The 23301-nt window shown below is 40.0% G+C and overlaps 1 protein-coding gene across 4 annotated transcripts in view; it reads left to right on the plus strand.

The window, feature by feature from the left end:
• The window catches only part of TLK1 (tousled like kinase 1), a 143176-nt gene that overhangs the window by 19525 nt on the left and 100350 nt on the right, over nucleotides 1-23301 (plus strand). The window contains exon 2 of one of the 4 annotated variants that reach the window (XM_032771034.2): nucleotides 1229-1293. The exons of the other annotated variants lie outside the window; for them this stretch is intronic. Within the exon in view, the coding sequence (XP_032626925.1) occupies nucleotides 1230-1293 (64 nt within the window). The 5' untranslated portion in view covers nucleotide 1229. The remainder of the gene's footprint in view (nucleotides 1-1228; nucleotides 1294-23301) is intronic. 4 annotated transcript variants of the gene reach the window in all.

Here is a 23301-nt window from a genome sequence, read left to right on the forward strand (position 1 = left end):
CATCTACCAGCAGCATTCAGTAGACATAGAGTGACATTGAAAGAAGTCAAGAAACGATTTCTTTTCCTTTTCTTTCACGGGGAGCGGGGGAAGGGAGTAAATTGTCGAGCTATGCCCTGAACCACGGTGGACAATGTGTTTGAACCTAGAGGCATTGGGAGCTCAGCCAAGAATGTAAAAATTTTTTGGAGATTGCTGTGGACTGTGGGATAGCTGGAGTCCTCAGTACCCCCTCCCTCCCTCCATGAGTGTCCATTTGATTCTTTGGCTTTCCGTTACACTTGTGATACAGCACTGTGTAGCCTGGAGATTTTTTTCAAACGCTTTGTCATTTCGTCTTCTGTAACTGAGCTATGATAGAACAGGTTTGTCTCCCCATACAGCGATCAGATCCAGTATCTCCCGTACGGTCCATGCTGGAGCTCTTTTTGGATTTGGGACTGTATTGCCACCCATGCTGATCAGAGCTCCACTCTGGGCAAACAGGAAATGAAATTCAAAAGTTCGTGGGGCTTTTCCTGTTTACCTGGCCGCTGCATCCGAGTTCAGATTGCTGTCCAGAGCGGTCACAGTGGTGCACTATGGGATACCGCCCGGAGGCCAATACCGTCGATTTGCGGCCACACTAACCCTAATCCAATATGGTAATACCGATTTTAGCGCTACTCCTTTCGTCAGGGAGGAGTACAGAAACCGATTTAAAGAGCCTTTATATCGATATAAAGGGCCTCGTAGTGTGGACGAGTACAGTGTTAAATCGGTTTAACACTGCTAAAATCGCTTTAAACGCGTAGTGTAGACCAGGCCTTAGAGAGCTAGCTTGGGAATCAGAAAACCTGTTTTGCCATAGACTTCCTGTGTGACTTGGGGCAAGTAATTGAGTGTGTCTGTTCCCCATCTGTAAAATGGGGATAAGAGTACTTCCCCCTCTCACTGAAGTGTTGAGGAGAAATACAGCAAAAGATTGTGAGATGCTCAATTCTATGATGATAGGAGCTATATAAGTATCTAAGTGAGGTAGAAATGTGTCAGGACCACACTGTCATCTTTCATACTCATCTCTCTGCACATTCTCAAGATGCTGCAGTGTAGATATCCTGTCCTCTGAGGACCCAATATTTGGCAGGGACTCCTTCTGAATGTGTTTGTGATGCTTTTCGCAATCTCTGGCTTCTCTATTGATACCATTTATTGTACGTAGTTGTTAAGCTAATCTTCTCTTTCCCAGGATGACTTTTTACTGCTGTCAACATCCCACAGTTAAGATGTTGGATACTAAAAGAACAGAGAAAGGTAAATTAGTTCTTGCCAAAGAATTTCTTGTAGTCTTCATATCTCAAAGTGATCCTCTCTTGGAAGTTACTTCTGAGTAGACACAGGTTTAAGGTGTCTTCGTTAGATCTGTTGCGAATAGTTGAAGGTTGCTTGCAAACAAGTATTAGTTTTAATTTTATAGCTATATTGAATATTTTGGTTAACTAGAACCGTGGTATTTTAAAATTATAGAATTTTGTGAACTGGGAACAGATCTGAAAGATAATGGTGCTGTGCCTCTTCTAAGACTGACTGTCTGAAGTGTTGCCAGTTACGTACCAAGGAGGGAGAGGGAAATTCATTGTTAAAATTGTGGAATAGAAAGGTCCAAGAAAGGACATTCTCAGGAAAGAACAAATTTTCCCTTCTTTAGTGTTCTCTAGTGCTCTAAAATACAGTGAAATCTTATAAGTAATAGAAATCATCATTTTTAAAATTTCAGTTTAAGATCAGAGCACTTAAAGTTGCTCTTCATTAAATTATATTTGATATTTTGAATCTATTGGTTTTGATGTAGGTGTTGTCTGAAGGTAGAGCATGGAAGGCATTTTTTCAGTAAAGTAAAATGTATTATTATTTATTATAGGGGAATTCTGTAATCTGATAAACAAATTAACGACTTAGCCTGCAATCCATTTAGAAAAATGTCTTTACTACACAGAAACAGTAAATTACAAAATGGTGAATTAGTAACTCCAACAAATACTTAATCACTAGGGGGTTGGTAACCTTTCAGAGAAGAAGAGCTATTTTTTTTGTTTTTGTCTTTGACCAAAATTTTTCGAGAGCCGCATCACGCGCAAAGCTACTTGTAGAGTTAGAATTTATCAATTAATAATAAACATACTGAAGTTACTGCTACTCACCAATACTTTTCATGCGACTTCTGTTGTTTGAATTTGAATATAAACAGGAGGGGGCTGGGGATTGGGGTGCAGGAGGGGGTGCGGGGTCTGGGAGGGAGTTAAGGTGCAGGAGGGGGTTTTGACCTGGGTCAGAGGATTGAGGTGTGGGAGGGGATGCGAGGTGCAGGCTCTGCCCCGGAGGCGCTTACCACAGGCAGCTCCCGGCTGGCGGTGCAGCTGGGTTCTGGCTCCACACTGCTCCTGGAAGTGGTTGGCTGCTGGCATGTCTCTGCACGCCACTGGGGGTGGTGGTGGGGGGTTCCATGCACTTCCCCGATCCCCAGCACCATCCTCACGGCTGGCCAATGGGAATTGTGGGGGCAGTGCTTGCAGGTGCAGGCAGCGCATCAAGACCCTTTGCCCCTCTCCCACCAAGGGGCACGCAGACACGTACCATTAGCCAGCCACTTCCGGGAGTGCTGTGGGGCAAGCCCTGCTGTGCCGCCAGCTGGGAGCCATCTGTGGTAAGTGCCTCCCGGCCAGAGCCTGCACCTTGCACCCCCTCAAAAAAAATGGCTGCCCGCAAGGAGGCAGCCAAAGATGCATGTGGCTGATCCCTGCACTAGACCTGATATGTAGGGTGATAGCTATTAATGATTTAAATTGGTTTCATTAGAAACTAGACTGATTTCTATTTGAACAGTACTAGCAAAAGAAATTGTATGCTGTGGTTGTTTTTGTTAGCATGTGCCACAAATTTGAAAATTTTTCAATAAGTGGGCTTTGCCTTATATGCATATTAATTTTGATAAAGTGTTGTCAGTAAAAATTATGCCTTTTCCCGAAGCGGCATCTAATATTTGTTTTACTCTTGCTTTGTTGGAATGTTCTTGGAATTGCTATAACAATAATATAGCAAGAATTGTGTGATTTACAAAAGGGAAACTCCAATATGCTTTCATTTAATTTTACTCTATCAAAATTTGATTTTGTATTCTGAAGATGAAAATGACACTTCATGAGGGAAGAGATAAGTAAATGTCTCTGTCTCCCTAATCTTCATTCCTTTTTGTTGTCACTTGGTTAGCAATTCCCACTTGCCCACTCTATGTGGTACTCTTTTATCAGGGCCTGGAAAATTTGCCAGATGCCTACTAGCCCAAAGTAGATATGAAAGATGAGTTGGGTGTCCGCAGCTGTCCTCATCCTCTTTTTCAGTTGGAAAATGTTGGTTGTGAAACTATTCCACTTTGCTTGACAGTTTTTATGTAATTATCCTTAATTAGTTTTTAGGTTTTTAGTAATTTTAATAATTTTTTTGTCCATTCAACACCCACTTAAAATGGTAAATCCAGAGAGCAAGTCTTGTTTAAGAGAAGCGTATAACAAAATGTAGTATAAATCTTTGTATCATGTGTCCCTAAGTTGTCCTTCATGTCCTTCAGCCTTGCATGCTAGGACAAGGACCAGTCTTCTCTCAGCTGTTCAGTCTGTGCCTGATTCATGCCAAAGTGAGTGTGGGCCACCTCCTCCTTGGGTGTCATTAGGAGGAAGGAGGAGAAAGGCAGAAGATCTCAGACTTGTCCAGATCTTTTGGTTTGGAAAATTTTCACTGTAGTTGAACGACACTTTTAAAAATGAGTCTTCCTCTAAAAGTAGACACATAGAATCAGTTGTGTTGAAATACGTATAGGGCTATGATTCTGTATCTGCGTAGGTGCCTAGAGGTTATGAGGGTGAACAAAGATTAAATTGAGAGACTGATTAATCAGCCAATCTATAATTTGTGCTATCACCTATCTAGTAACTATTACAGCCTCGTTGCTGCTGGAGCTGTAGAGGAGAGGACTAGCTGTGGCTCACTTTGGGTATATTTACACAGCAACCAGACACCCACAGCTGTCCTGTGCCATCTGACTCGGGCTCACGGGGCTTGGGCTGTGGGGCTGTTTCACTGCTATGTAGATTTCTGGGATCAGGCCCAATCCCGAGAAGGTCCTAGAGCCCGTGCTCCAGCCTGAGCCTGGAAGTCTACCCAGCAGTGAAACAGCACTGCAGCTCGAGCCCTATGAGCCTGAGTCGGCTGGCACAGGCCTGCCAGGGGTATCTAGTTGCTGTATGTGTGGATAGGCCCTCTAACAACCTTTAAGACAGCACATGGCATGAGTTGCCCATCCCTGCCCCGGGGACAATATATGATACAGGAACACTTCCACCTCCACCTAACAGCTGTGTTGGTCTTCCCTCAACTAGTGCATGGGCTCAGCAGTCCATGTACCCCTACCCAGAATAATGGCCTTCTCCTGCTACTAACTAATGTAGTTTGTTCTGTAGCTTGAGTGGTAGAAGTCTGTGCTATAGAGCTGAAGGTTCAGGATTCAAACAGTGCTGATGTTGTGTGAGATAGGGGTTGCTACAGTTGTACATAACATTTTTACCTTTCTCCTTTTAAAACAGACAAAAGTGACATTAAAAGAAAACTATTTAGGTTGCAACATCAAACATTTGAAAACTAGGAAATGCCAGATTCTGTTGCCCATACAACCTTAACACTGCTCCTTTTGTATATGCATTATGATACTCTAATTAACCCAAACCAGTCACATACTGTTTTTCTTCACAGTGCTTCATTCAGTGCAGAGGATGGACTGTTCTCAGAAAATGAATTGGTGCCATGTTGTGAATGAAGCTATTGTCTCTAGGATTCCACTCTAGAAATTGGAATGTGTGAATTTGAGAATTAGATGAGGCCAGCAGGAAGAGAAAGGATGGTCTTATGGTTAAGACAGGTGAATGCCACACAGCTTGGTTCTGTCCTTTCTGCCACTGACTTTCTGTGGTGAAGCTGAGCCAGTCACTTACAGTAAAATGTTGACATGTAGTCGCTAATTGTGGTGTTCCTTTTCTTTTCCGGGTGCCCTGAGCTCTGAATTTTCAGAAATGCTGAGTGCCTGTAACAGAAGTCATTGGGAGCTATGGATACTCAGAACCTGTGGTAATTCTGCATTGTGGACTGGAGGAATGAGTGGAGGATTAAGAATCAGTAGGTTTTGAGTAGTAAACTAGGCTTTCACTGTGTGGCCTTAGGCATATCTCTCTGTTTTCCCATCTGCAAAATGGGAGTAATACTTTTATCTCAAAGGGGAGAGCTGTATATAAATGTATTTATGTTTGAAGTGTGTGGATGCTGCAGTGATAAGTGCCTTAAAAAAGACTCTGAGGAAATGAATAATTCTACATTCAGTGCAGAGTTAGGAGAGTGCGCAAGTAAGTAAGGCAGAGGCTTCTCACTGAATGATGAGCCTTAGAAGTATTGAACTGATGCCTTACTTCCTGTACACTAAGTGAGGAAAGATTCCTGTTGGGGGGAAAAATAGTATGGAGTATTGTAGAATGATTTATACATATGCACAAGGGGACAGAATTAAGGTTGTGTGGGCAACACAACTTTCAAGTGGTTGACTTTGCAACCTAACTAATGTTCTTTTAACATAGGTGTTTTTAGTATGTTATATACTCTACATATATTGTACAAATGTTTATAAATGAAAATAATTGAAAGTTGACTGAGCCACATGAACTTCAGCTTAAAATGGTGGTAGTTTTGAAAGCAAAGCAATCCATTAGCCTTACAATTGCAATTAGACGTGGTGTAATAAGACTTTTTTTCTGCGGTATGGATCTGAGAGTTCTAATGTGTACACCTGAGTTTGAAAGTTAGTCAAATATTGAAAATGATGGTGTATTTTTGCTTCTACTCTAAAATAATAATTGGTCTAGTATCTCTCCTGAACTATAAATAATTTTCATATTTACTGTTAGAATAAAATGTAGCAATAATAATTTTCATATCCTTTTTAAATGAGTCTTTTCTGCTGTGGCTCGGCCTTTCCTCCACAGTGGGGGAAACCTAGATATATCAAAGTTTTATGACATTAACCCTTCCTTCTGCTTACCAGATGACCTCATTTCCCCCATCTGCCCTTTCTAAGTGAAGAAACTACTGTTGTATTTGTTAGACAGGAGATGAACACGGGGCCTGTGCCATTTTAAACTGTGACAGAGCAGCCATTTCATGGTAAATACCGACTTGAATATTCAAAGCTTCCTACTTGTCTCCTGATAATGAGTACAGAAAATGTGTTCGGCTGCTAATGGTTTCCAGTGATCCTTTGGTCAGATGTTCATTCTGCTGTCAGCATTGCTCTGGATTTTAAAGATCTTTCAGCATCCAAACAGAAATTAGGAAGGATGATGAATTCTGTGCTAACAGATAAGTGACATATGTTACAACCCAAAAAAGCCTAAATTTAGTCTGGATAGGTCTGAGTCTTGACCTCTCAGTTGAGATGGTTTTGTGGCTAATGCATTGAATTGGGACTCAGGAGGTCTGGGTTCTTTTCCTAGTTAAAGCCACAGACTTCCTGTATGACCGTAGGAAAGTCCCTTAGTCTCTCCTCTTGTGTATCACTTTCCCATCTGTAAAATGGGGATGTGTTCCTTCCCTAGAGGGTAAACTCATTGCTTGATGGATCCTCAGATACTCTGTTGGTGAGCATCATAAAAATAACCAATAAAATAGTTCTTCCTGATTGTGGTGAGTGGAATTACTGCTTCAGTATATTAAGAAATGCTATAAAACAAAACTAAGGATATTTTCTGCATTTTTTAGTATCCTGAGAGGCAGTCATATCCCGTAGACTCAAAAATGTGTGCACTCATTTTCATTTTCTGCTGTGGTGGCCTTTTCTAATCTGTCTCCTGTCTCAGTAAAGTACAGTCATAGTAGCAGTACTTCTGAAGTAAGTTACCTTTACCCAAGTGTTCCTGCAGACTCCAAATAAAGTGAAGATGTTCTCAATTCAGGAATAAGTTGTAGCAACCCTTGGAGATTCAGCATGAAGTTCCTGTTCGAGGACTTTCATTGCAGGGAACGTAAACTGTTCTTACTTTTACGAGGGGCCTAAGGGGAGGAGTTTTATCATTATACAGAACACAGAAAATGAAATGGTCATGGACATGCCCAGTGCCCCAGCCCCATGGTTCTTGGTACTTCCCAAGTTACTGCTAAAACTGACAACTATCCTGAACAAAGACTTCCCTAGAAGTGCTTGGTCAGAGGAGACACTTGGCACCTCTTCTTCCTCCATCATTACAGCAGCACCCTCACTCATAAGCTGCTATTAAAGTAGTGGAGATGCTTTTGAAGGTGCAGAATGTTTATCAAAATCTCTCAATTTCATTTGAACTCCCTAAATGTTTAGAGATAAGTCCTGTAGATAATGAGAGTTAACTGGAGCCAGCTGGTAAGTTTTCTGTCATCACTGTCTTTGGTTACTCTAGGAGCTAAGTATATTTTAAATGTGTTAACTTGTCAGCTAACACGTTTTAATGTATTTTCCTCCTGTAGGCATGACCAGTCTCTGCCATTCCATTGTATGCCTTGATGACACTGAAAATACACCTTAAGTCCTTGTACTAAATTGAGAAAGTTTCTCCCTTTGGTTATCTAGTTGTGTTGTAGGCAGCGTGTAATAATCCAAAAAACTGCTGCAGGTAAGCAACCTGGATGAAAGAGTGGGTGGGGATAAAAATGGCATTAGCTGTTAAACTACAACACAAATTCCAAGAACAACATAGATACCACTACTTGTGTAAAACATGCTCTGGGTGTGTTGCATCTAGTTTATACAAGCTCATAGTGTTCCCTTCTGTTGGTTCTTTGTAAGACTCATTCAAAAGTACCATTTGGCCAAAAATCTACTAAAATTGAGGAATTTTGCAAATTCACAATTTGCAAATGATTCATTATTTGTAATTTTCATAGCTGTCTCAGTTCAGTATAGTTCTTCACAAGTAGGAACACTTCCAAGAGGGATGTTCCTCCTTGATGTTTCTCTCTTGCAGAGTGTTGTATTGTTATCGTCTTAGATGCAGAAAGGTTCTGTTGGTGGGAGAGCAAGTTCAGAATGTAGATGGGACCCTGAAGATGAAGGAAAGAGAGGGGAATATATGCTTTCATACCATCATCCCTAGCTCAATCAGTCTCAGTATTGTTCTCAGGAGCATTGAAAGGATTACTGAATCTGGGATGATGTCTTAAATATCAGGATTCCTACACCCAATATGATCATTCTTCCCTTTTGGCCACTGTGATTTGTCAGTCTCTTCTCTAGTCCAGTTATAGAAGAAGAGGAAGATAAAAGTACAAATAATTTTGATCTTTTTTAATACAACCGTATGTTTTCTGTGTTATCAAGGGGTAACAATTCTGTGGAAATAGCATGTTACTGATGTTATGTGAGTCTGTCTTTATAGTCTTCTAATCAACTATTTCCTGCACCCAAGCTAAATGTTGTTCAACAGACTCAGGAAGGACCTTGTCGTGGTTCTGTTGCTCATAGCATTATTTGCTATGCTAACGCTTCCTGTGCATGCTGCAAAAAGAGGCATCTTGAAGTTTGGGAATGGGGCAGACAGACACACAATGTTGAATCTTCCGCATTGTCTGTGTATTCACTTTTTTATGCTTACTGATTTCTTTGGGGCTCCTGTTATCAGGATGGCCAAACAATTGCAAAGAAGTATGGAACATGATTTAGTAATTTGAGAGGTGGGATAGGAAAGCATGCTCAGTAAAAAAGCCGGCTTAAAGAAGTGTCTGGCTAAAAACTGACTTATGTTAGTGAACCATTTGTTAAAAAAACCAAACCAAACCAAAAGTAGACTGTTCTTTTTTTTTACATAGAGGAAGAATAGCACTTAAATGAAGCACAATATCTCAGAATTTCAATGAATTATAAATCTTTCCAAAAGGCACTTTATATTTTTCAGAAACATCAACCACAGTCAGATTCAGTCTTAAAATCATCTCTACTATGTTCTGTTCATGAAAGTACATCATCAGGTACTGGGTCAGAATTTTTATTTCAAAGGTGCTGGAGCTAGCCTTATTCTTCCTACTTTCATGATGGTCCTGCCACCTAGTTCAGTGCTTATTTTTCCATATGTTGTGGCAGAAGTGTAGAAATGTGTGCAGAATCTGAAATAAGGTGATATTGGCTCCTGAAATCAAAGTATGCACAAGATTGTGATCCCATGTAATGCAAGCTAGAAAAAGAGCAGCAGACTTGGTGGAAATTGAAGTAACAGTTATTTTGCACTCGGAGGGATTAAAGTGCACAATTTGGTAGCTATAGGGTATTTATTCAGTGCATTTGGATTTTTTTAATAGTTTTGTGCCATATTTTTCCTCTACTCCCCTCTTCTTGACATAAGAGCAGAGGCTGGAGAAAAAGATTTGTATTATCTTGTGACTGTTGAACTAAAAATTAGTTTTGGGGTAGAAAATGGGACAGAATGCTGTTCTGAAAGCTGGCAATTGAGTTTACTTTTTCAGAGTGTTTGGAGAATGAAAAGCCACATCAGGGGATGCCAGTGAAGTTATGAAAGGAAAAAATACTAAAGTTACATTATTCTTGAAAATCTTTGAATGTTGTAGAACAATAATCATCTAATACCCTAACAAAAGGTAAGAACATGACTAGAAAACTGACACTAAATATGCATGTTTCATAGGCAAATGTAGGAAATAAGTCTATTCTTTATTCTTAATTGTGTGTGGAAGTCACTTGACTCAGTTAGCTGATCTTACTATAATGATGCAAAAAGTTTGTGGCCATGAAGAGATCTGAGACTTCTTTTACTCTGTATTTGGGAGAAGGACTGTCAAATTCAGAAATAAGACATAAGGATGAGGAAGACAGTTCTTTTGGTCTCTACTGGACAGACAGATGCTGACTTTGTAAACACTTGATGAAATAACTTCTGCTGACTATTGCCCTCTGGCAACTTTTACAGTACTCAAAATGGAGAAGACAGTGTAAGGCGGGTGGCTGTCCAGGAGGCAAAGGGAGGAGAACTCAGTTAAAGGGACTGCTTTTTATTTTTTTTCTCAGTGTTGGTCTGCTGGCATTGTGCATGTGGTGTGCATCCATAATAATGCTCTGAAGATAGAACTGTTAGAGCAGGGGTGGGCAAACGTTTTTTGGCCTGAGGGCCACATCTGGTTTCTGAAATTGTATGGAGGGCTGGTTAGGAGAGGCTGTGCCTTCCCAAACAGCCATTCATGGCCCAGTCCCTGCCCCCATCTGACCCTCCCCCCTCCGGACCCCTGCCCCATCCGACCACCCCTTCTCCCTGACCGCCCCCAGAGCCCCTACTCCTGACTGCTCCCCGCCGCCTCCGTCCAACCACCCACTCTTTTCTTACTACCTCCCCGGGATCGCATCCCCCATTCAACCCCCCATCCCTCACCCTCTGCATTAGAGGCTTATTCCTTCCCTCATTCCCCACTGACCTGCTCCTTTCTAATTAACATTTCATTGCAGATTTTTGGTCAGGAACTGGCACCAGAGATGTGGGTCATGTGACGAGTGCGGGTTAGAGATCAGTTGAGAGTTTCCAGCATCAAGGAATTGGTTTGGGTGGTAACTTGCTCTGCAAAAATGATGGCCTTTTCTAATCTTGGAAGCTTTCTCCAGTTTCTGTTGCCTCCTCCAGCTCTAGCAAACTGCTGAAAAAATGAGAACTGCCAATTTCTAAATGGCCAGAATTATTAAATGTAGCTACTAAAAGCTTCAAATGTAATGTATCTTTAAAAAAAATGCCTCCAGAGAATCTTATTCCATGCTTTCAGTGCAAGAAGGATGAATATAGAACTATATTGCCTTATTTCCAGAAGTGTTAAATGCTCAGATCTCCAGTTAACTTAATCAGGAGTTACATGGGCTCAGTAGCTCTGAAAATCAAACAGGTTTCTCTTTGCATACCATTACACATTACAACTGTTTTAAGTCACTGATTGGATGCAAACTGGTTAAATTGCAGGTCAGTTCAATTCTGTTTGCTCAAGATGGATGTGGATTTAATAATGACAACTCAGATGTTCTTCCATTTTGTGTCAACGAGTGCCCCTGTGCTCTTATGCTTGTTATTCGTGATTATTTTTTTTCCCAAATATGGATACTGTTTCAAACAAAAAAGGGCCCCGCTTATTTTAACCCTTCTCCAGAAGCTTCACATAGTCTGCACGACTGATCAGATATTTCCACCTGTACTAAACATCTGTTTAGCCACAAAAAAAAAAAAGGGATGATGATAATTAAGGTCTTTTTTATAGTTGAAATTATTTCCGAGAACAGCATATTTGGAAAGCTATATACATTTAGAAAGTAAAGATGATTCAAGAAGGAAGTGCAGACTTTTTGGGAATGTCAGTTACAATAAACAGTTTTTCTCATACAGAAACCACAAGCTAGAACAGGGATCTGCAACCTTTGGCGCGCAGCCCGTCAGGAAAAGCCCCTGGCGGGCCAGACCGGTTTGCTTACCTGCAGTGTCCGCAAGTTCAGCTGATCGCGGCTTCCACTGGCCATGGTTCACTGCTCCAGGCCAATGGGGGCTGTGGGAAGCGGGAGCCAGCACATCCTCGGCACTTGTCTGGGACGAGCCTGTTAAGGAGGCATCATTGTTTGGGCTGCATCACTACTGCTGCAAAGTTGCTTGCTATGTTTTTGGTTTGATTATAATGTATGTGCAGATGTGAGGCAGTGGTCTTTTCCACAGCCCAGTTTCTTCATGGCAGGACAGCCATGATGAGGTGGCTACAGATTAACTTTGTGAAATGAAGACATTCATTGGAGATGGTTTTGAGACTGTTGGGTAGGGGTACTGAAATGAAAATAGGCTGATTTGAGGCTAGCTTCTCAAGGCCAAAAAGAAGCTTTCGTGTATATAGTGAATAGTAGTGGTTGGTTGGGTGGCTTTCTTGTTTAGATGGCCTTGGTGGGCTGCTCTGGAAATTTTATTTGGGCATTCAGCTGTGGCAACTATCACATTAGTGTTTACCTCAGGGTGGCTTAGATCACTGAACAATGCTATCACTTGATTATAGTGGACTGTAAAGAGATTTAATTGTAGGTCATGGACCCTTGGATCAAAATGCTAGTTGTAGGAAGAGACAGCAAGAGTTGTAGGGACACAGCAGGAAAGACTATGTATTAAGTGTAAACCAGGGTCAAATGTATGGTTTTGGTTGCACTGGCTTTCACCTTGTTTCTTTTTGGGTTTTTACATATATGAACCCAGCTCTGTGTATCCGACTTCTTAATGCAAGGTTGATGCTTAATAAAGTTACCACCAATCATGATATAATTAAAGATGAAGCCTCCAAATTTGCATGTACAGCTGAGACTTGATTGCTTGCCATTGCATGGCCTGCACTGGCAGAATTGTATGAGGCCTAGTATATGGTTCAGCATAGAGAGGATTGCTTGTAAAGCTGTGTGCCGTTTGCATCTGTTAAATATAGATCACTCCAAAATCAGGTCTGTATCAGATGTCCGTCTTGTTTATAAGTCTTTCGGATTGAGATAAAATGGGTCTAGTGTTAGTCTCCAGGATGTTTGACTGCACATCAGAATACCATTTTGAGCTCTATAATGGTGCAGGTGATGAACTATTTTAGGTTACTATTGAGTCCATACAAATAACAGCTGTTCTGGGTTAGCTCAATCTCATGGACACCATGGCAACCACTGGACTATCTCATTTGGCTTCTGACTTGAATTTGTGTCACTTGAATACAAACTGAACCTTGTGTTTAGATTTGGTTTGGAGACTTCTGCGCAGCAGGTTACATCCTCACCATGGACTGACAGTTGCATCCTTCAGTTTAGTGTTGGAGAGTATCGTCCTCATTAAGGTACTTTTTTTGATGATCCCTCCTCAGAGTTTAATAAAATCAATTGTGCTTCCTGCGGGATCTGAGAGAATACTCTTCAATTGACGAGCTACTGTATCAATGACCTTGGAGGACTTTAATGACTAACACAAATAGGAAAGAGAGAGTATGTATAAATATTCTAAATGCATTCCATTAGTGACCAGGTCTATAAAGAGATGAAATGAGAGAGAAGATGGCTGGCCTGCTGGTTACAGAAGTCTCATGCCACTTCTGGTTAAGTAAAACATAAAGGTGTGAGTGATGGGAGAGGGTGTTGTTTTTGTTTGTTTTTTTGAAGTGTTATGCAGTGGATCTGCGAGAAGCAGAATTATTTTTTCTTTACCACCAAAACACCTGGAAAGTCCTACATTAGTTTGGGTTGTCTGTACTTGGTACATAGCCAAGTTTTCCTTTTTGTTTTTCATGTTGTTTTGCTTAGATCCAGATTGAGAGTTTGCCTCTTTCTAGGCATAGCAAGTTGAACCAATGGGTTTTCTTTAAACACAGTCTACTTATTTTCCTTCTGATTTTGGGCATCTTATTGCTGTTCTTTGGTCCTTTTTCATATGGAATCATTTTCCACATTAAAGTGACATAATCAACTTTAAATCGAGTCGGTTTCAGGCACCACACCTGCCCAAGTCCTGTTTCCAGTTTTTGTGGATTTTGTTTGTTTTTAAAATGTTTTTCTGATTCTGCTTGCTTTGTGAAAAACCTGTTTGTAAAAGGGAAACAGCAAAACTGTTTATACACCAATTGCTGTGAATGCACAAAGTAAATAAACAAGTAACAAGGTATGTAAATATTTTTGAGATAAAAATGTGACTTTCAAATTGTTGGTTTTAAGCAAGGAATGCTGTTATGATCAATATAAATTAGCTGAAAACACTGTAAATAGAATTTTACACCCTCAGTCACTTAACAAGTAAATTTCTTCACATCCTTGACTTTTTTCTTTCAACCAAAGTAGTTGATTCATTGATCTGCCAGTAAGTGTTTGTGTTTGCTCTGAACTTAAATCTAGGAAAGCAGCTGCTGTTTGCTTGTTTCTTTTTCCTGTGCATAAACTTTGGATGACATATGATGTTAATGATTTTTTTGTTGATATAAGACTCATGGAAAATAATATTGCAATTGGATATTGCACTTTTCCTGCAGCAAAGGTGATTATGTATTATCCCCCTTTTAAAGATGGAGAAATGGAGACACAAAGAAGTTAAAACCTGGTCTACACTTAAAACTTATACTGGAATAGTTATGATGGTCAGAGATGTTAAAAAACCACATATCTGGCCACTTAGTATGCCAACAGCCTCCCCTTGTTCCCTCCTGATAGGTGTAGATATGCTGATAGAAGAGGGCTTCTGTGGACAGAGCTAAGGTCATTGGGAGAAGGTGTATTCCTATACCAGCAGAACTCCTCCTCCTGTCAGCATTCTCTGCATCTACACTAGGGGACTATGCTGGCATAGCTGTGCCAGCATGGCTACATTACAGAGCCCAAGTGACTTCCTAAGATTATACAGGAAGCTAGTAAATTGGGGGTAGAACATTCATCTCTGGATTTGCAGTCCCATGCTCTAGCCTTTTGGTGAGTAGAATGTTCTATGTATACCATACATATTATAAAGCTATTTAATGAAGAACTTTTTGGATTGAGGTTTGAGTTTCCAAACCAAAGCATTTGTTCAAATTTGTCCTGTATATTATGGAAGTATAATTAATGCTTCTGATTTGTTTCACCACCTTAATGCCTTAAGGCGACCCCTCGTGTGTTTTTTTGTTGAACGGTGGATAAATGAGTGCTATAGTGTCACTGATTGGAGCCATGACCTTCAGACTGCAGAATGGATTAAAAGATGCTTAATGTTTAGTGTGCAAAATTAACTACCTTAAAAATTAAAGGCGCAGTATCTAATAGTATAAGCCCAAAGTTATCTTCTGTTTCTTTTCCACTGGGATTAGAGGCAGAAGTTACTCTTCCAGCACAAGGTAGGGGTATGTCTACACTAGAAGTGCCACAGCTGCACCCATGTAACTGCATCACTGCAGTGTAGGTTTTTCTGTTGGGGATGCACCCCACCCATGTACCTATTCGCTACACTGACTTGGGACTGTAAATACAGGGATACCCTGCTATAATGCGCCCCTCAATAATGCGAATTCAGCTATAACGTGATTGTAAGGTGGCTCCAGCCACCCCAGATAAAAAAAAAAAAAAAAGCGTCTGGAGCGCCGCGGAAGCTCAAAAAAGAAAAAAGAAAAAACCGCCAGAGAGCCGTGGAAGTGCAAAAGAGAAAAGAAGAAAAAAACCGCCAGAGCGCAGCTGAAGCGCAAAAAAATATGGCCGGAGCAGCGCCGAAGCGCAAACAAGAAAAAAGAAAAAAAAGAGGCTGGAGCGCCCTCGGAAGAAGAACAAAAAATGGAATGTGCCTTACCCACTGCCTCTTTCCGCCTACCCCCGCTTACCCATTTGGTGAGATGATCCATTCTCCTCCCCAGCTGCTCCTTGCTCTTCCTCTGCCCCTTGCACGTCTCCCCTACTCACCCCAAGGGTTTCCCTCTCCTGCTGCATGGCTGAGAGCCCCCGCTGTTGGAGCTGCACCCTTTCAGTTACTGCTGTGGGCAGTTCGTAAATGAAAGTAGTTTTCTGCCCAAGAGAAATCTACCAGCTTGAAACTGACCAGCTTGAAATGGTAAACCCTGCTATACTGCCACCCCGTGTTTAGCGCGATCCAATTTTTTGGACCTCGATCATCATGTTATAGCGGGGTTTCACTGTACATTCTATGGGTGGCATACCCAAGATCACTTATTCACTGATGCTTTAAAAAACTCCCACACCCCAATCTGGGTCTGTGCTGGTTATGTGCTGTGTATGTATCTTGTGAGCCTTGTAACTGATACTTGTAATCTCTCATAACTCAAGCCTGACCTCAGATGTACAGTACCTTCCTTCTTAACTTGTGTAAACTTGATTTTAAACATTAGTTTTAATAAAAGTTTTTAAAACTACTCCCTTGAGAGGCGGTAGCTAGGTCAATGGAAGAAGTTTTCTGGTCGACCTAGCTGTGTCTTCACTGGGGTTTAGGTTGACTTAACTACGTTGTGTAGGTTATGACATTTTTCCACAGCACTGAGCAATATATGTAGATTGACCTAATTTTTAGATGTAAACCAGGCCTAAGGAACAGGTGAAATAGGGACCTTGAGAGTTGACTAAATAAAAAAACTATGGCTGGAAACTAGATCTGTTGACGACTTTTAAAATTTTCCCCCTGTAGATAGGCTGGTAATGCTGTTTTGAACTGGCAAACTCATTTTGACAATCTTCTTTGCTTTTGAGATTTTACGTGGATTGAAGTTAACTAAAAATTGTGTGCCCACTAACAACTTTTTACTTAGACAACAGTCTTCCCTGAGGTCAGAACCAAGTACTCAGGTTGCCCCCAGTGTAACTGGAATGGAGAGTGGAGTATAGGTGCAGAATAAACGATTACTGGGTTTTTTGGGTGGGGGATAACTGAAAGGTATATTTTAATTATAGGTTGAGTACACAGTTAAATTTTTCCCCTTGTTAGCATCATTTTTGCTTTGTACTTAATAAATAAGGAACCATCAATTCACCACTGAGTTAATAATAGCCAGTATTCAATACTGGATTCTTGTTTTTCTAAATCCTCCAAAAAAAAAGAGAGAGAGAACAGAGAATAGCTGTTCCTCTCTAAATTTCTCTTGTCTCCCTTACCTCCCACAAAAAGAGGTTCAAGCCTTCTTAGGGAAGGCAGCCTCTGAGTTTGAGCAACACTGGAATATTAAAATGTTTACAACAGATAATCATCAGTTCTTCTCTGACACTTAAACATGAGCAACGGTATTTTAAGAATTTTGTATATCATGTGAACCTGTCTACTCATAAGAGATATAACCTGAAGTGAGAGATTGTCAAGTTTACTTGTCCAGACTGTTTTCAGAAACAATTGCCTAATGGAAGTGACTGAAACTTTGCCAGAATTTGAATTGACTGTCATTGCCATTGTTTACCATAACTGCTTGTTTGATGGTGGTTAGAAATGAGTGCCTTTTAAATCTTCCTTAAAAGCAGTTGATAATTTAACTGCATGTTGTAATAATGCTGTTTGTACTCCTGTGAACGCCACCAATGAAGTGCAGTGAAACTTGGGAGTTTTCATTTTAGTCTAGTCATTGATTTGGGTAAATTTTTGTTCATCAGCAAAGAATAGTTTTTTAAATTTTCTAAATGAGGTCAAAACTAGGAAATACCTGTTAAATTGTTGCTATAGGCAGCGATGGGGATGGGGATGTGGTAACGGCAAATTCATTTTGGTTAAAAAAAAAAAAAAAAATGGGTTTCACCATCTAATTACACACAAAACATACATTAAAAAAAACAGGATTAAGGTTACAAAGTCAAGCAGTTAGGAAATGCAAGAATTAAGGTTACATGTGAAACCTTAATTTGGCCTATTTGTTTGTATGCTGTGATACAGTCTATAATTACAAGATCACATGCTATTTTTTTCCACAGTGCCCTCGCCTCATTCAGGATGGATTCTACAGAATTTATTAGCAGCTATCTGATACTTTATTGCAGGGGTTCTCAAAATGGGAATCAGGACCTCTGAGGGGGTCGCGAGGTTTTTACATGGAGGGTGGCGAGCTGTCAGCCTCCACCCTAAACCCTGCTTTGCCTCCAGCATTTATAATGGTGTTAAATGTATAAAAATGTTTTTAATTTATAAGGGTGAGCATGGTCACACTCAGAGGCTTGCTATGTGAAAGGAGTCACCAGCACAAAAGTTTGAGAACCAGTGCTTTATCGCCTAGTTACTCAGTGTGTGATCTTCTGGCCATATTTGTCACATACTATTCAAACCCTTCCTAAAAGACAGAATTATTAATTTCCTTCCAGGTATTTCTATTGCATTCATATAGTATCTGCTTCACAAACATTTATTTATTTATCTTCATAACATCTGTGAAACAAGGGGATGATATTCTCCCCATTTTACAGGTTGGAAGCTGAGGCACAGAGAGATTAACACCGGAAGTATTCACTGATTTTGGGTGCCCATTTTGAGGCACCATGGGTCCTGATTTTTCAGTGTTCTTTCAGCGCTCTGATTGAATTCAGATAGAGCTGTGAGTGCTCAGCATTTCTGCAAATCAGACCTCATGGTCTCAAGCTAGGCACTTGGCAAATGAGGAACACACAGTTAGTGACCACCTGTGAAAAGCTTGTTTTTGACTTGCTTAGCATTACACAGGAACTCTGTGGCACAGGCAGCAATAGAATCCGACGAAGTGGGTATTCACCCACGAAAGCTCATGCTCCAATACATCTGTTAGTCTATAAGGTGCCACAGGACTCTTTGCTGCTTCAATAGAATCCAGTTCTCCAGGGCAGCATTCAGCTGCCTTCACCATGAGAACATCCTTTCTCTTTCTTCAATCCCCTGTCTCATACAGAAAATGAGGCTGGGGTCCTGCAGCTGACGACCTTCTTTACTACTTCATTTTCATCTTTTACTGTTTCATCCCCAGAACAAATCCAGCCTGTGTACTGAATGAGGCAAAGTTATTATGAGCAAAACCACATCTTTTCCCATACCTTCATTCTTGAAAACATCTGAATCAATTTGACTGAAATTTTCCAAAAGTTCAGCCAGAGGCAAATGTCCAGCAGGGAAAAGTCATCCCAAATGGTTAAAGTTTGGCAAAGTTATAAGCAACTAAAAACGGTCTTGTAATGGCAAATGTCAGGCAACCATAATAGGTGCTGCTACCAGGCCTGCCTATATAAAACCACCAAGCATGGAGAAGTTGTTCATCTTTGAATTTTGTCCAGCTCTTGTATAAAATTGCCTCCACGAAATCATTATACTGTTTAGATTGCATGTAGAATCCCTAAATAATATTTGGTATCACATATTTGGTGAATATTGCTTCATGACTCTGTAAGCTCAGTTTTTTTGTTTTTTTGCCTTGCATGTGTGCGTATATATATGTATAAAACCGTCATTTTCACATCCTCATCTGACACAAGTCAATATTAGCACTAGTGAATAGTTCAGCTCAATCAGCTGCAGAAGTTTTTTGGATTTGAGAAGTACCAGTTCCTGTTGCCTGTCAGTTAAATATTTGGAGGACACACACATCAGTTTCAGATTTGTGGAGTCTAAATTTGCAGAAACTATGATAGGTCTTTTGACTGTACAGGAAATTTATGAAATCAGTAGGCTCTCCCTGTTATCTCCTTTTTGTCAGCAATAATCTGCCATTTCATCACCATAGTGTATCCCAGCAGAGACTGAAACATATCAAAATGTTTTAGAATTTATCAAATCAAAGTCAACAGGTCATTCTGTTACAAATCAACCAATTTCCAATCACCGCCAGTCTGACCACCACCAGTTTTAATCCATCTAATTTTAGGGATGCATATTAGATTGCAGAGCCAAGAGTTGGTGTCCCCTCTTCTGCAGAGTACGCAGTCAAAATAATACATAGGATAGTGGTGATGACTTTCTCCTGGCTTTTTTTTTTAATGCTGCATTCTGCTGCCTCTGGAACTAAACAAAGGATGAAGATTCCAGCCAAGCAGCTGAATAAGATATAATTTTATGACATTTCTGGAACTCGGAAATTTGGTGACTAAGATGGAATGCTAATCATTCTCTTTTAAACTTCATTTCCACAATTCCCTATTTCAAGCATGCATGAGAAGTTAAAATATTAATGAAAAGCATTTTTTCTTTTAATACAAAACTTTCGATTTAAAATATGAAGCGTAATGTTTACACAAGTTTATGAATATTTTATGGCTGTCAAGCGATTAAAAAAATTAATCGCAATTAATTGCACTGTTAAACAATACCATTTTAAATATTTTTGGATGTTTTCTACATTTTCAGTTATATTGATTTCAATTGCAACACAGCATACAAAGTTTACTTGTATGAGGTGAATTTAATAATACTATTTCTTTTGTCATTTTTACAGTGCAAATATTTGTAATAAAAATAATATAAAGTGAGCACTGTACACTTTGCATTCTGTGTTGCAGTAGAAATCACTATATTTCAAAATGTAAAAAAAATCCAAAAATATTTAATAAATGTCAAGTGGTATTCTCTTGTTTGACAGTGCGATTAATTGCAATTAACTTTTTAAATCACAGTTAATTTTTTTGAGTTAATCACGTTAGTTAACTGCGATTAATCGACAGCCCTAGAATATTTGGTTTACATTTAAAAAATTAATTTCTCCCTCTCCATGTTTGTGTTTTCGTATGAGGATTTTTTGTTTTGTTTTTCACACTACCATGGAGTATATCCTCTTAGGAAGCAAGTGCCCATAGCAGATGTCAACATTTATCCCCAGTAATCACAGTGATAACTATGATACCACAATGTCCCTCATAACTTAGATGAGAAAATAACCTTTTCAGATCTACGAATGTACAATAAATGTAGCTTAGATGTTAACTCCTTAAATGGAAACCAGTGTAACGTTCAAATGTCTGCAGCACCATACTCCAACTGTGTATTGTTAATCCCCAGAATTGTCTTGGAAATCAGTGATGGCATTGCTGGTGAGTATAACACTGACACGAAAGCTCATGCTCCAATACGTCTGTTAGTCTGTAAGGTGCCACAGGACTCTTTGCTGCACTGACAAAGTACTAATTAATACTTTTCGAACCGTTGGCATTAATTCTTCCTTTATACTCTTCCTTGTATGTCTTCTTCCTTCTCTTGTTCCTTTCTTTTTTATGTCCTAGTTTGAGACATTTACAGCACTGTTGGCTCTGTGAAGATTTTGTTCCCTTTCAGCATGGGTGTTGAGAGAGAAGGACAAAGGTGTCCTATGGGGAGAAAAAATTGGAATAGAAAAATGGATCCTGACTCTTTACCTCATCCAAATTTACCCTGCCTGTTTTTGCAGTTGTCCTGTGCTTCATGTGTTGGTTTTTAGGGAGTAGGCAGCTGAGAACTATCGTTGTCCTGAAGCAGATCATCACAGACTAAAAGTGACACCATGTAGAGGAGTTAGACATAGGAGGAAGTAAGATGTATTGGGTAGGAGTTGGGCCATTTTGACTGAAGAGTGATCACAGGTGTGGAAGGGCTCTCTTTTGAGACAAGGACTGAAGTAAGAAGTTGAAGTGGCAAGAAAGAATTGGCTGTAGGCAGAGAGTTGAAAACAGATTTAGACAAGAACTTCATCAAAGTTAAAATACAGGTACAGTGAGAAAAATAAGTAATGATCTGATGGTACTCCATATTTATTTTCAGTCACTTCTTGATTTTCTTAACTTATACACTTTCTTAATTTTCAGTTCAAATAATGGTGTTCTAGCTGCCAGTATTGCACACTCGGTCTTAGACTTGAAAATCAAGCTATGTTCTCTGCCTCTTACATGTTACCAGTAATAAAGATTTGAGAATTAGATCTTAACTGATAATGTCATAGATTATGCATAAGGTTGTGCAGAATCCAGTTAACTCTTCCAGAGCTGTATTTGCTTTAGAGTGCTATCAGTTGTAGGAAGCTTATCTGTCAGTAAACAGGTGTGACGTGAAAGACATGGTAGAGGTTATGCAGAGGTGCTGTTTTTATACTCACTTTTCTGACCATAAGTACTCAAGGCAAAAGTAAAGAGTTCACTGAATGAAGCACACTCTAATTTCACTGTGTATTTAAAATGACACTTCGTTCATAATAGTAAATTCTAATGCTTCCTGCACCATTCCTAACGATAGGGGTCTGCATCCATCTAACCATTAGAAACTGAGATATTGAAATTAATGTTACTAAGGAATCGTATTCACTTGAATTCCGGATGTAGGGACTTTATTGGCTCCCTGCCAGTAGTTATTTCTATTTTAGCGGAAAAACTTGTGCTCCTTGGTACTAGTAAAATGTGTGCTGTAGATTTTGGTTATCTACCTATTATAGTGGTGCTAGGTATATATATTTTTGTAACTTGTAGAGACTTCATGTTGCTGTCTGCCTCCTTCACTGCTGATTTGGTCAAGTGAGATGACTTCACTCCTGTGTCCCCAATACTGGATAATTATGGTCTTGGGATTGTGATTCACTTCCAAGTGGGCTGATAAATGAAGGGCTGCATTTTATTGTCGCTATCTTGGTTCTGAACTTTTCCTTCTTGTATTTCTTCTGCTTGGCTTTATACCATTCTGCTGCCATCACCATCACGTTTTCATGCAACATCAGTAATTCTCTCTCATATAAGCATGCTTTCTTTTAAGAAAAGAAAGTTTTTCAAGATTCTTTTTGACAGCCCAGCTTGGTTTTCTCTCATCTTCACTGCCCCACCCCCACAACCCAAGTGCAGTATTTGGAATGGTCCTGCTTCTTAGTAAAAACCTGTTCTTCCACTTATTTAGACTTGAGTTTTATTTGACAAAGTTTACATTTTTGCCTATTGTCCAGTTGTGCCAGGCTGCTGTCCTCCTGTTAATTGCAAAGTTCCAAGCTTATTATAAGGTAGAATGAAACGGTTGTAAACATTTTCCCCTTTATTTAAGTAATGTAATGGGAAGAATGCTTGAAAAAGTATGCTTCTAAAGCTGCTGTAGAAGGAGTCCCTGCATTATAAGATCTGTAGCTTGTTCAGTTGGAGATCAGGTGCTGAAGATTGACAACAGGTGCTGATGTAGCGCTTAATTTAAACCGGTGATGGAGAAAACTTATGATGATAGTATAATCAGTGTTAGAGCACCATAAAAATAATTGTTTCTCTTCTACTGCCAGCAAATCATCCACGAGTGCCACTGAAGTGGTTTCAGTTTCATGACCAGGTCTGAATCTAGATTGTGCTGGGTTTAGGATATTAGCTGCAATTAAATGCACTTGAAGCTTTAACTAGCTTCTTTGTGGGCTTGCTCAGGAATGGAAAATTTGACACTAGGCTAGAACTGACGTATCCAAGGAGGTTTTTTGTGTTGGTCAGACTGTTGCATGTTTGAAGGACGAGGGGAAGGCTCTTTCCCTGAACGAGGTGTTCGCTATTAGTCAAGAGTGCCACGAGTTGTTCTTGACTCTTCCCCAAGCCAGGAAGGGCATGGGTCAAATTCACAGACCTTGGGTTAAGACTCCTTTAGGGTGTCCAGATTTTCTTGATACGTTAACGTACTGTATGCAAGTGAGCTATTAGTTGGTGCAGGTAGGGCAGCTCCAGAGTCTTAAGAAAGCTTGTGAGAAGATCCATCATGTACTTGTAGGCAACAGACAATCAAGAATTGCCCAATAGAAGGTAGAAGAAGAATGCATCACTGAAAGGATGCAAGGTTCCAACAATTGGATTGT

Source organism: Chelonoidis abingdonii, chromosome 10, assembly GCF_003597395.2.
Source record: "Chelonoidis abingdonii isolate Lonesome George chromosome 10, CheloAbing_2.0, whole genome shotgun sequence".
In the NCBI taxonomy this organism is placed as follows: Eukaryota; Metazoa; Chordata; order Testudines; family Testudinidae; genus Chelonoidis; species Chelonoidis abingdonii.